This window comes from Triturus cristatus, chromosome 5_2 (genome assembly GCF_964204655.1).
Source record: "Triturus cristatus chromosome 5_2, aTriCri1.1, whole genome shotgun sequence".
NCBI lineage: Eukaryota > Metazoa > Chordata > Amphibia > Caudata > Salamandridae > Triturus > Triturus cristatus.
Genome location: NC_140588.1, coordinates 599862146 through 599876883, shown reverse-complemented (window position 1 = coordinate 599876883; position 14738 = coordinate 599862146). Strand labels below are relative to the sequence as shown.

At 44.7% G+C, this 14738-nt stretch overlaps 1 protein-coding gene across 3 annotated transcripts in view; it reads left to right on the top strand.

Moving 5' to 3' along the window:
- Positions 1 to 14738, top strand: part of LOC146829049 (mitochondrial fission factor homolog B-like) — a 240208-nt gene that overhangs the window by 206570 nt on the left and 18900 nt on the right. For all 3 annotated transcript variants that reach the window (XM_085607674.1, XM_085607676.1, XM_085607675.1), the window contains 2 exons: positions 1741 to 1815; positions 3282 to 3357. In XM_085607674.1, the coding sequence (XP_085463800.1) occupies positions 1741 to 1815; positions 3282 to 3357 (151 nt within the window). The remainder of the gene's footprint in view (positions 1 to 1740; positions 1816 to 3281; positions 3358 to 14738) is intronic.

Genomic DNA, 14738 nt, shown 5'->3' with positions numbered 1-14738 from the left:
CACTCTTGCATCCAAATGCCATGGCAGACATGCTCACACACTCTTGCATCCAAATGCCATGGCAGACGTGTTCACACAGTCTTGCATGGTAGACAAGCCCGCATAGTCTTCCATCCAAGAACCACGGCAGACGTGCTCGCACAGTCTTGCATCAAAGAGACATGTCTGACATGCTTGCATAGTCTTGCATCCTAGAGCATGACAGACATGCTCACACACTCTTGCATCCAAATGCCATGGCAGACGTGTTCACACAGTCTTGCATGGTAGACAAGCTCGCACAGTCTTGCATCCAAGAACCACGGCAGACGTGCTCGCACAGTCTTGCATCAAAGAGACATGTCTGACATGCTTGCACAGTCTTGCATCCTAGAGCATGACAGAAATGCTCACACACTCGTGCATCCAAATGCCATGGCAGACAGGTTCACACAGTCTTGCATGGTAGACAAGCTCGCACAGTCATGCATCCAAGAACCACTGCAGATGTGCTTGCACAGTCTTGCATCCAACAGCCATATGAGGTATACTCGAACAAACTTGCATCCAAGTGCCATGCCAGATGTACTTGCACAGTCTTTCATGCTAGAGTCATGGCAGACATGCTTGCACTGTCGCGTATCCCAGAGCCACAGCAGACATGCTCGCATAGTCTTGCATCCAACAGCCATGTCAGTTATAGTTGCAGTCTTGCATTCAAGAGCCAGGTGCTCACATAGTCTTGCATCGAAGAGCCATGACAGATATGCTTGCACAGTCTTGCATCCAAGAGCATGACAGACAGGCTTGCAGAGTCGTGCATCCAAGAGCCATGAGAGACATGCTTGCACAGTATTGCATCCAAGAGCATGACAGACATGCTTGCACAGTCTTGCATCCAGGAGCCATGACAGACATGCTTGCACAGTCTTGCCTCCAGGAGCCATGACAGACATGCTTGCACAGTCTTGCATCCAGGAACCATGACAGACATGCTTGCACAGTCTTGCATCCAAGAACCAAGGCAGACATGCTCGCACAGTCTTGCATCCAAGAGCATGACAGACATGCTTGCAGAGTCGTTCATCCAAGAGCCATGAGAGACATGCTTGGCCAGTATTGCATCCAAGAGCATGACAGACATGCTTGCACAGTCTTGCATCCAGGAGCCATGACAGACATGCTTGCACAGTCTTGCATCCAGGAACCATGACAGACATGCTTGCACAGTCTTGCATCCAAGAACCAAGGCAGACATGCTCGCACAGTCTTGCATCCAAGAGCCATGTCAGATGTACTTGCACAGTCTTTCATCCCAGAGTCATGGCATGCCTGCTTGCACAGTCGTGCATCCACGAGCCATGCAGACATGCTTGCAGAGTCGTGCATCCAAGAGCTATGACTGACATGCTCACACAGTCTTGCATCCAATCAAGAACCGCGCTGGCGTGATTACGCAGCCGTTTATCTAAGGGTCAGATCTGGCGTGTTACACAGCCCTGCATGCTGGTGCCATTTTTAACATAGACGTCACTTCTGCCCTCACATGGTGACTTAGCCTTACGCTAAGGGGCTGTATATGACATGAACATCAGAGCCTTGTATATCTTTATTTGGTTCTTTATTCGTATTGTACATAATGTTTTCTATTTTATCTTTTCTGACAGTGGGTTTGTAGTGTGAAGCTGTCTACAACATTGTGCCTTTTTGCAGCATCTTGGCAGGTTCCCGTGTAATTAACTTCTGCTTTCTATGTTGTAGTTCGCCTTCCCCAGAGGAGAATGAAGTCTGCAGTCTGGAAACTTCGGGAACGTCACCTCCTCTTTTGTTGCCCAGGTAGCTTCGGTTTGCTCATTTTCAAGGGCACATTTCTGAATTTCGGGATAGTAGAATCTACAGTAGTGAGTGATTTCTCATTTTGTGTCGGGTGCTATCCCTCAGCTTCCTGATTATCCCCCTCCCCTGTGCTATCTGGATGAAAAGTAAGAGATAATACTCTTAAACAAAGACACAATGCATTCAGGCCAAGCCCTGTCCATGTTGCATAGTGAATCCGTTTGAAGGTCCAGCAAAATGAGTATAAAAGTGGTCTATAGTGTTGTGCCTTGTTAGGTCCCACTTACCCCTTTGTCGGATGTAAGTAGTTTTGCGGGTGGGGGTGCGCGTCTTTAGTCAGCACACTTCTGCATCATGACCAGGAGGGCAGCTTTCATGTTAAAGCATCCCTCGTGCAAGTGATGCTCATCACAATTCTACTATTACTACTAATAGCAATGATCATAATAATAACACTCTTGCAACTTGCCTTCACTATCAACCAACTCTGTGGTCCCATTAATTGGGTAAAGATACCTACAAGTTCTGTCTTGGACTGACACCTCGACGAGCAGCCTTTGTAATATACGCGGCTGCCCCCACGGGGCTTCTCTGTCATTCAAGACTTCTGTCAGGAAGCAACAGTCATTAAGGGGTCCGGGCTTCTTGTCAAAGAAACAAATCCTGCACTTCTAAGCGCGCAGAGTGATGTGTGCTTGAGTTGCTTCTGTTTGAGAGAATGGCCTGCTGTTTGGGACATGCCCTTGGAGAGTGGCAGTGTGCGTGAGAGGATTTCTGTCTATTTGCCCATGGTTGTACATCCGAAGAATAACATCTAAGTGGAAAATAATGTGAAATAGAATAGCACAGGAGATGCCCGAGCTGGCCGTGTGAGGGCTGCAAACTGTTGCCGTATAATGTCAATTCTGCATGTGACTGTCATTTTGTTTCTTGATTATTAAGGGGTGGTGAGTACCAATCCCAAATACGTTTTGATTGTCCAAACTTTTAACATGGAGGCTTTAAACCTGAGGGTACGGAAGATAAATCTGCTTAATGCAGAAGTGGAACTTGTCTTATTTTGAGAGTGTTTCCTCTATGAACAGGGCTTTCCACTGCACTGGCAGTTAAGGTGTCTGTCTTGGCAAAGGTCATGTTTTCTAAGCCAGTTCCATGCACTCATGTAACTTGGCCTTATAAGGCTATATAGTCTCCCTGTAGGGCCTCCCACTTGACTGGAAATTAAGGTGTTTGTCCAGGCAAAGATTCTATATCTATATCTTCTCAATGGATACTGCAACCAACTTGTCTTCATTCCAGACAGGTCTTTCCACTGAACTGGTAAGTCCAACCCAATACCCTCTACTTTTCAGAGCCACAGATAGAACATTATAGGGTAAATGCACTAGAGCATGTATTTGATCCAGAAGCATGTGCACATTTGATGCAAACATACCAGTTCACTGGTAAGAGTTGTGTTTCTTCAGTCCCCAGGACACTGACAGATCGAGTAGAACCATTGAAGATCTTGGTTTGCTGGAGATCGTAGCCATGAGGAACCAGGTAAACGATTTACCTTGTCTATACCCAATTAAATGAATAAAATCCAAAACTTGTAAAATGTATTTACATTCTTGAGACCATTTGTACTATTGGCAACAAAAAAAGACAGCATACTGCATAACAATTTTTCTGCGACCAGTAATTTATTTTGTGAACTGACCTGTGTACTAATAGGTCAGCTTACAAAATCAGAAATTTGAGGGTGTCGCAGGAATACCTGCCTAATGTATTCGTTAGGCAAGTCACCAACAGCAACTCCCTCCGATTGGCTACCTTCACTGGAATGATGGTCTGTGACAGCAAGCCACAATCACTGTGAAAGTATTTCAAAACTGATATTTTTTTTTTAAAGTAGTCAGAGATTCTTAAAGGAAACCCGGCTGCTTTGAAAAATAGATATTTCCATTTTGAAAAGCGTCAGTGAGAGCGCGCCTGAAAAACTGCCTTCTCCTTTGTGAATCAGTTGCACACCAACTTGGGAGTCATTAACTGGCTAATGCTTTATGGCTGGAAATCTGGCTGCTTACCAATTTCCAATTTAAAAAGAACATACTAAGCACATCCCTAACATAATGCACATTGGCAATTATTTCTAAACCAATCTAGTAATTCAGAATTGTTTTTCCAATTGCTAAAAGAAAAAGTATTTACCATTGTGAACCCTTTGATTTTGCAAATAACAGGGTTTGCAACCGGTCCAAAGATTTGTACTCCTCGCCTTTTAAATGCTCTCTCAAATTCCATTGCTGCCTCTTCAGTCTGCTGATCCTACATTAAACTGCAAATGCAATGTATACTTGTAATTGATTAGTCACTCCTAACTTATACCAAAAACTCCTTGTACCTATCAGAATCTGATTCAAGGCTGTACAGTTACGCAAAGTAACAAAACACGTGTCGGCTGTCTTTGGCTACTTCCCAACTGGGCTGTCTCTGATTGCTCCCAATCGCAAACTTCTGGAAGGTTCCAGGACTGGGACCTCCACTTTGGCCTATACACTTATTTATAGTGCTCTCAGTGAAGAATATTGTAAGGCAATATTGAATTTCTGTATTGCATTTGAAATCATACAAAAAAAGCCTTGTTGTGTTCTGAAGAAGTCACATATTATACGCTTTGCTGTGCTTAAATTCATAAGTATCGTGTTCTGAACCATACATAGTGTTTTATTAAATAACAAAGAATTTTGAATCAAACGATATTAAATCCCCCACAAAAAAGTATGCGCTAGTGATGTTCTCTTTCTTCTCTTGATTGTTATTGATGCGGAATTGTCCAAACAGGCCATTTTTGTCACACTTGTTCACTTTTTCATTGAAATTACTATATGCTGAGTGTTAGAGTGCCGAGGTACAATCTTCCTTAAAACATATACATGTGCATATGTGTGTGTGTAGAGAGAGGTGGCGAGGTAGAGGTGGCGAGGTAGAGGTAGAGGTAGAGAGGTAGAGAGTAGTAGAGAGAGAGGTAGAGTGAGGTAGAGAGGTAGAGAGTAGAGAGTGAGTAGTAGAGAGTAGTAGAGAGAGAGTAGTAGAGTAGCAGAGAGAGAGTAGTAGAGACTAGTAGAGAGAGTATTAGAGAGTAGTAGAGAGTGAGTAGTAGAGAGTGAGTAGTAGAGAGAGTAGTAGAGAGTGAGTAGTAGAGAGAGTAGTAGAGAGAGAGTAGTAGAGAGAGAGTAGTAGAGAGAGAGTAGTAGAGAGAGTAGTAGAGAGAGAGTAGTAGAGAGTAGTAAGTAGTAGAGAGAGCGTAGTAGAGAGTAGTAGAGTAGTAGAGAGTGAGTAGTAGAGAGTAGTGGAGTTGTAGAGAGTGAGTAGTAGAGTGAGTAGTAGAGAGTAGTACAGAGCGAGTAGTAGAGTGAGTAGTGGAGAGTGAGCAGTAGAGAGTAGTAGAGAGCAAGTAGTAGAGAGCAAGTAGTAGAGAGCAAGTAGTAGAGAGTGAGTAGTAGAGAGTGAGTAGTAGAGTAGTAGAGAGTGAGTGGTAGAGAGTAGTAGAGTGAGTAGTAGAGAGTAGTAGAGTAGTAGAGTAGTAGAGAGTAGTAGAGTAAGTAGTAGAGAGTAGTAGAGAGTGAGTAGTAGAGTGAGTAGTAGAGAGTGAGTAGTAGAGAGTGAGTAGTAGAGAGTGAGTAGTGGAGAGTGAGTAGTAGAGAGTAGAAGCGAGTGAGTAGTGGAGAGTGAGTAGTAGAGAGTGAGTAGTAGAGAGCGAGTAGTAGAGAGTGAGTAGTAGAGAGCGAGTAGTAGAGAGTAGTAGAGAGTGAGTAGTAGAGAGTAGTAGAGAGTGAGTAGTAGAGAGTGAGTAGTGGAGAGTGAGTAGTAGAGAGCGAGTAGTAGAGAGCGAGTAGTAGAGAGCAAGTAGTAGAGAGTACTAGAGAGTGAGTAGTAGAGAGTAGTAGAGAGCAAATAGTAGAGAGTGAGTAGTAGATAGTGAGTAGTCAAGAGTAGTGGAGAGTGAGTAGTAGAGTAGCAGAGAGTGAGTGGTAGAGAGTAGTAAAGTGAGTAGTAGAGTAGTATAGAGTGAGTAGTATAGAGTAGTAGAGAGTGAATAGTAGATAGGGAGTAGTAGAGAGTAGTCAGTCAATGTCAGTCAGTGTCAGTCAATCCGTGTCAGTCAGTGTCAGTCAATCAGTGTCAGTCAGTGTCAATCTGTCAGTGTCAGTCAGTCAGTGTCAGCTAGAGCAGCTCTGCTGACCTGGTTTCTCTGTCTCTACAGCAGGTCTGCTGACCTGGTTCTCTGGCTCTAGAGCAGTTCTTCTGACCAGGCTACAGAGCAGCTCTGCTGATCTGGTTCTTTGGCTCTACAACAGCTCTGCTGACCTGGTTCTCTGGCTCTAAAGCAGCTCTGCTGACCCGGTTCTATGGCTCTAAAGCAGTTCTGCTGACATGGTTCTCTGGCTCTAGAGCAGCTCTGCTGACCTGATTCTCTGGCTCTAAAGCAGTTCTGCTGACCTGCTGCTCTCCCTCTAAAGCAGCTCTGCTGACCTGGTTTCTCTGCCTCTACAGCAGCTCTGCTGACCTGGTTCTCGGCCTCTAGAAAGCTCTGCTGACCTGGGTCTCTGGCTCTAGAGCAGCTCTGCTGACCTGGGTCTCTGGTTCCAGAGCAGCTCTGCTGACCTGCTTCTTGGGCTCTAGAGCAGCTCCGCTGACCAGGTTCTCTGGCTCTACAACGGCTATGCTGACCTGGTTTCTCTGGCTCTACAGCACCTCTGCTGACCTGGTTCTCTGCACTCAAAATGCACGCACCGCGATAAGTACAAATATGTTTTTTTTATGACTATCTTAGATAGTCTCTTGCCCTAATATGTATATTAAAGACACATACATATCATTTTGGAACATAATTTTTTTTTGCAGGAGTCGCCCACCGAGCGCGCCCCAGCACGTATATGACGTCACGCGGGACCCACCACCGCACAAGCATCTCGTACTGTAATGCGCATGTGACGGGAATGCGCGGGAGCAGGTGTCACGGACTGGTCGCATACCAATCGCGCACATCACGTAATATTAAATGTATATGATGTAACTGAAATACACGCAGCCGTCGCACACCGTACGAGGATCCTTCACAATTTTTCTAAAAGAGCGGCTAGAATCCGTGCACCCACCGTGATGTGTACGCTTTGAGTGGATTTTTTTTAAGACAATAATATAAATATATTAAAATAAAAAATGAAAACAAAAAAATTAATCAATATTTCAGTTAGATTTTTGTAAAAAAAATTTGTTGTTGCAATTTTCAGAAAAATATATAATGTTATTTAATGAATAAAATATTTATAAATAGTTAAAAAAAACTGTAGAAAATCAGTACGAAGAAATAGGTATAACTACTATCACACTTAAAAATTAGCATTTAAAAAACCTTTGAAATTCACTGAAAAAACCATAGGCTTCAGAGACGTTATAGTTAGAAATTAGCATTTAAAAAACCTTAGAAATTCAAAGAAAAAACCATAGGTTTCAGGGGTGTTCTAGTTAGCTGGACATTTCACTCGTACAAAACCATAGAAATTCCCCTGTTATAGTTAGTTCAGCTAACTATAACTCAAGCCCCCGCAATGCACTGCTTATGACGTCACATATTATATATATGTGTATATATATATTACATCATTCATGACATGGTCAGTGACATCACTGATGACATCACTGATGACATCTCAAATGGCATCACGGATTACATCACTGATGACATCATCCAGTGACTGTGTGTTTCTGTAAAGTTTAAATATGTTTTATATATATGCCAAGGTGTATTAAAGAATGAGTGGGTGTATAAGTGTCTGGATGAACGATTTAGTAGGTGCGTGACTGACTGTTATGTTACGTTATGTTATGTTAACAGAAGCTTATAAAAGCATGGTCACCAAAGGTTTCATGGCGCTAATCATGCATAGTGTTGTTGCGTAAAGACTATTCAATAGGCTTGCCCAAACAGCCATGTTTTCAGGGCCCTTCTAAAACCCAAGAGGTTGTCACAGCTCCTGGTTGTTAATGGGAGAGAATTCCAAAATTTGGAGGCAAGGTAAGAGAACCTGCAGCCCCCCTGACTTTTAAGTTTGATGGCCGGGATGGTAAGTAGGTGAAGGTGGGCTGAACGTAAATTGCGCCGAGGAACGTGCTTTATGACCATATCACTGATAAATTTCGTGCTCTTGCAATGCAGCACCTTGAAGGCTAGACAACCCGTCTTAAACGCAGCACGTTGCGCCACGGGCAACCAGCGAAGTTTTACCAACCAGGGCCTAGCCGATTGCCATCTCGGCTGTTTGTAGATCAATCTTGCCGCCTGATTCTGAACTATTTGTAGACGTTTGAGCAGAAATTGAGGCAGACCGATATAGAGAGAGTTTGATAAATCGGGGCGTGAGAGAACCAGCACTATCACAACCTGAACGAGGGCTGAGTGGGTCAGCAAATGAGCAATCTTCATGATTTTACGCAATTGGAAGAGACTGGTGGAAACCACTGCACCCACTTGTCCTCTGAGTGAGAGATCTGCGTTTATGGTAACCCCTAAACTTTTCACGGAGGGGGAAGGGGTAGGAGGGGGGCCTGATTCGCTCGGCCAGAAATGCGGGCCCCAGCAGACATCACTCTTCCCGGGCAGCACAAGTTCCGTCGTGCCCGGGTTGACCTTCAAATGGTTAAGGTCCATCCAACGCTGGATATGGAGCATAGTGGTTTGAAATTCCGCGGCGGAATTAGGAGAATTCAGAGGGAAGACAAGGTGGAGGTCGTCGGCGTAGTTGAAGATGGTTATTTTTCTGTTTTTTAGTGTGTGAATCAAGGGTCTAAGGTAGAGATTGAACAACAGTGGGGAAATGGACGAACCCTGCGGGACCATTTGGGGGCAGTGAAGGCACCAAGACGTACTGCTTGAGTTCTGCCTGTAAGAAAAGACTTGATCCAGTTATATGCAGGTCCTTGTATACCTGCTTGTTCGACATTGTTCAGCAAGATGTTATGATCGACCGCATCGAACACAGCCAACAGATCCAGGATCACAAGAGCCTGGGGGACCCCCATGTCAGCATTTGGTCTTAACGTATCCAGTACCGCAAGAATTACTGACTGCGTTGAGTGAGCAGGCCGGAAGCCAGCTTGATTTGGCTCTAAGTATTCCGATTGTTCAATGAAGTTAGAGAGGTACCTGGCCACATGAGCCTCCATAATCTTAGCCAGAAAGGGAAGAAGGGATATAGGACGATAGTTAGAGGAATTCAGAGAGTCAGCCCCTGGTTTTTTAAAAAGAAGAACTACTGTAGCGTTCTTGAAGGCGCTGGGTACCTCGCCCTTGCTGAGGGACACGTTCAGGAAAGGGAGAATGCTATGAGGTAACGCAGAGAAAGTGTCCCTGAGGACAGGAGGTGGGCAGCAGTCATTGGGAGACCCCGACTTAACACGGATCATGAGATCTGATAGTGTGTTAGGACATATAGCTGAGAAGTGGTTCATAATAAATGAGTTTCTGGAGATGTCATCCAGTGATTCCATGTTGACAGTTGGGGTAATACTAGCCTTGATGATTGCGATTTTATCCCCAAAAAAAATATTCAAAGAATTACACAGCTCTTGGGTGGGAGCCTGGCTAGGTGATATTCTCTCATCACTACTCAGGTCGTTTACAATCTTAAAAATTTCCTTTGGTTTATTATGGGCATTAAGTATTCTCACTGAGAAATAAGCAGCTTTAGCTGTCAGTATAGCTTTTTTTAAATACTTGTGAGCTAGCAGAAACTGTTGTCTATCTTCGATGGAATAGCAGAGCCTCCATTTCCTCTTTAATTGACGGAGCTTGAGTTTTTGATCTTTTAATTCGGTGGTGAACCATTTGTGGGCATCTGAGTATCCAGCACGAGAGAATTTGGTGGGAGGAGCATGTGTATCGCTAGCTGACAGTAGCCAGTCCGCAATGTCCTTTTCCATGGAATTAACATTGGAGTTAAAAGTAGGTAGAGAGCTGGCTAGGGTGTTAATGAATCCCTGTTTATCGAGGGTTCTCCACTTTCTTGTCAATCCTCCCGCCACCTTGGGGATCTTGATCCTGCCGTTGAAAGTGGCTGTAAATTCAATCAGATGGTGGTCAGACCAAATGCAGGGAGAAATTAAGGGTACCGACAATGTGAGGTTATAGGACCAAATTTGGTCCAGGGTGTGCCCCTTTATGTGAGTAGGGGAAAATAAGTGCTGGGACAGATTTCAATTGGAGAGTAATTCGGAAAGTTCTGCCGCCTGTGGCCTGCCACGGTCGTCATTGAACCAGTAATTCAAGTCCCAGATAAGTAGGACCCTAGCATGGTTCATGATGAGGTTGGCCATTTGCTCGCTTAAGGAGAGTGGGAAGGAGGGTATGGTCTGGGGGGGCGATAAATGAGCACCAGTGCAAGAGGCCCAGTATTGGTGTCAAGTGTGATGACAATGTTCTCTACTTCTGGCAATTCAAGTGAAGTCATAGTGACAAACTTATGGTTTTTATGTATAATGGCAGCAACACCCCCCCCCCGTCTCCCCTGAGGGCCGATTGACAGCCAGAATATAATATTCTGAGGGGAGTGCCGCTAAGATGTCTGGCGTGGAGTCCTGAGTAAGCCAGGTCTCAGTAATCAGCAGGAAATCTGTTTTTTCTGAAGTTAGCAACATGAAGATGTCCAGCTGGTGCTTAACCAGGGAACAAGTGTTGAGGTAGAGAACACGAAGAATGATCGGATTAACTGAAATGGGGCCAATGGTGGGGGAAGAATAGGGAACCGAAGAAGATAGAGTGGAGTGGCCCACTTGATCCTGTAGGATTCCGTTGGTCAGGATGCGGTTATAAACAGCAGGATCTAATGGGACTTGCGGTTGCGCTAGCGATCATAATGCCAAAGAGGAATAGATGGTGGTTTGGCCAGAGTTTGTGGCCCCTGGGCCCATTCGGGCGTGGACGGGCGCAGACGGGCTTGCCTTTGGCACGCCTTCGGCGCGCCGCCGGCGTGCCCGCTGTGCGCATCCGCTGTGCTTCTGCGTGGAGGTGTACATTTATGCCTGGCCCCGCCTCCAAGCTCCTCCTCCTACCGGCCGATTGGCTAAGGCCTGTGGGTGGGGAGCTGGATGAATGTCAGGGGTGCGGCAAAGAACAACGATGTGCAATTTTTAAGGTAAAATAGATTCGCAATTTGAGTGGTTTTCAAAACAGATTCTAAAGTAAGTATACAATGTTAAACAAGAAGCGCTAGCAGGCAAGGTCCGCGCGGCAACAAAACACACAACTGTATAAGCGAGTGATTAAATGTGTCTTACTGAATGCATGGGTTAGTGACTAAACTGTCTGAATGTGTGCATCAGTATGTCTGTTGTTGTGTAAGCTGCTGCATGTGTTGGTCAGTAGTTACATGAGCGTCTATATGGGTTATTGATTGGTTGCCTGAGTATTTGTATGGGAGACTGAGAGTGTGTGTGGGTGGGTGGGAGGTGTGTGACTCTGTGCATAAATGTGTGAGTGGTTGATTCACTGGATGTATGGGTTCAAGATTGCATGTGGAAACAGCTGTATGGGTCGGCGAGTGTGTGTATGGGTGTGTTGTTGTGAGATTGGATGGTACATGTCCAAGTAACTACATATGTAAAAGGCAGTGTATGTGAGATTTGGAGTATATAAATGACTATACGTGAGAGTCAGTGATTGTGAGAGTAGCTGTATGGATGAGTGTGTACTTGTCTCAGTGATTGTTGAATAAGTGAGATGGTGTGTGTATAACTGTATAGCTGAGGAAATGGGAGTGTGATTGATTATTTGCATGACTGACTAAGTGTGTGAGTAACTCCATGGATGAGTGGCGGTGTGTGAGTGTCTGAATAGGTGTATGAGTGCATATGATAGTGTTATATTGATGAGTGACTGTATGTATGATTGATTGTATGGGTGAATGAGTGGATGTGTGTGTAGACCTAGAACCAGTGAGTGCGTATGTAGTAACTGGTATTGGTGTGTTGTTAGTTTCGAAAATAGTAGTCTGTATTTTACAGTGGGTGTATCAAAAGTTACATTAGAATGTGAGGAGATGCATCAGATTTTGATGTGGAGATGTCATCAGTAGATGTCATCAGTGATGTAATTTGAGAGATCATCAGTGATGTCATCAGTGATATCACTGATCCTGTCATGAATGATGTAATATGTGACATCACCAGCAGTGCATTGCGGGGGCGCGAGTTATAGTTAGCTGAACTAAGTATAACGGGGGAATTTCTATGGTTTTGTACGAGTGAAATGTCCAACTAACTATAACGTCCCTGAAACCTATGTTTTTTTCAGTGAATTTCTAAGGTTTTTTAAATGCTAATTTCTAACTATAACGTAGCTCAAACCTATGTTTTTTTCAGTGAATTTCAATGGTTTTTTAAATGCTAATTTCTAACTATAACGTGACTGAAACCTATGGTTTTTTCAGTGAATTTCAATGGTTTTTTAAATGCTAATTTCTAACTTTGCCTACAAAGTTAGGACATGTGAAGAAAGAGGAAGAAAAGCGCAAAAAGAAGCAAGACAAATGCAGAAAGAGGCAAAATAAGTCCAGAAAAATTAAGAAAAGTGCAGGAAGAAGCAAGAGATGTGCAGAAAGAACCAACAGAGGAGCAGAAGCGCTCCTGTGCCCCCAACTTTTTAGTGATGGGTACTGGTGGTAACTGACTCTGACTATATTAACAAAGGAGGGGGACTAGTGGGCTTTTAAGGGAGGTCCAGCATACAGGCCCAGTAAATCATTTAGAAGAAATGAGTATGCAGTTCCTCAGAACAACGGGAGAGTAAGAGTGTGAGGAAGAGACCGTGTACAGAGGAAGGGGAATTCCTCTAGTCGGAACTAGGGTCCTCACACACCCAGCAAGCTAGGTGTCATGCTTCATCATATGGACCTGCTCCTCGTCGGGACGGCGCTGCAATCCCCGATGGGCACCCTTAAAGGGGCTCTTTAGCGGAGATCTTTTGTTCCTGGCCGTATGATGTAATGTGTGTGAGGGGTCTAATGGTGTAGATGTGGATGTGTGTATGTGATTAAAACAAGTTGGATAGTCCAAAAACAGGACTTTATTAAGAATGGCTATCCACTTGATTAAAAAACAGGAAACAGAGTGGCAGCTGACTGACGTTAGGGTTCAGCTTAGCTATGCTCTTCTGTGATGGTCAACATGTTTCATGCCTAGTGGTCTAATGATCCATGGCAATTCTTCAGGACCTAATTATCTGATAACTATCTACACACTGTGGGAAGTACAATAGTTACCTGCCACGTGTATTATGAGACAACGGTCTCGCCATATGTTAGTGGGGAACCTAAGGGAAGAAAAGTGTTATATAAGGTCACCCAGACATCGGTCAGTGTTGATATTTAACTTCTTATTCAAACAGTAATCACACACAAGGTCTCTCTCCCTAGACGATGTGACATTGAACTGTGTCAATTGTGACTTAGTGTAGAACAACAAACTATAGGGTTCTTAGTGCTCTACGTGAAAGTGAAATTAAAAACAAGCACCAATTTAAAAATCAGAAGACAGGAGGTGTACTCTTCACTACAGTGAAGTATAGAGAACTAGTGTTCACATTCTGAGTTTACAGGGCACTCACCTCTGAGGGTGTATATCCCTGCTTCTGTCCGTATTCGTTGCGCCACCCGTGACACCAGACTTCTGGTGTCCTGATAAAAACAAGAGGTAAGATGGAGAACGAAGAACAAATAAGGCCGCACGCCCAGCCTGTAGTGTCATCATAGGTAAGGTACTAACGCCCGTGGTGTGATCCCGTCGTGCGGGCCGGAGGGATGCAGGCCATGACACAGGCCGGGGTTTTTTTAAGTGTCAAGAAAAACCCCACAGGGGACTTAGTTGAGAGTCAGGATGAGGCGTAGGGTTGTAGTAATCAACCACCAACCGGTATAGAGTGTACGTTACCGGACATTACAGGAACCCCATCGCGTGGTAGCCAGAGCCCCCAAGTGGAATGCGGGGTACGTCCAGTCCACACACAATGTATCCAGGGGACCCACGGTGTGGGGAGGGGAACACAAGCATGCGTACCCGGGCGGATCCTCGTTGTTCCTCAAGTAGAGGTCGAGCAATGCGTGCTGCAGTGGTGCCTGACAATCAGCTAGTCCAACGCACTAACACCGCCAAGTGTTGAGGCTGAGACCACCATGTCTCACCTGGCACTCACGAGTCCAGTGTAAGACTCAGTCTACAAAACACCGCCGTACCCGTTAATCACGGGTGTATACTCATGCCGCTTAAAGGACCCATCGTAACCACCCGGGAGCACCGAAATGCTAAAGTAACACTTACGTCTAGGTTGCTGCCGGGATGGGCCGTTAACCTACCCTGGCGCCACACGAACCGGGAAGGGTGGCTCCACTCGGGTTCCTTCGTGGATATACAAGCTGGTGTCATGGGGGCGGGCCAGCTAACCGGAAGTGTTCACTACGTCAGTGCGTGAGTGGTGAGGCTGATTCTATGGTATGGATATGTCGTCTACGGCGGCCATCTTTGGATGTGGTTGTTTTAATGTTAAATAAACAAAACCCAGTAATTTAGTGGAGTCCGACCTAGATCGAATGAGGGGAAAGATCACAATCATGATGTGTCAAATGTGATCGTTTAGGCTACCATAATGTATGGTGTAAAATACAATGGAAGGCAATTATATGAAATAGTGAGCTTAAAAATTGTCCACATGGTAAAGTAAGTAGAAAATGAGCTCAGTTTGATTGAAGGGAGGCAGTAACACAAAACAAATCCCCAAGCTGAAGAGCAATGAGACTAACGACTCCGTGTAGAATAATGACCCAACAAGCAGAATAATCAAGAATGTAGGAATCATTTATTATCTATCCGTGAGTGATGCCCATGGG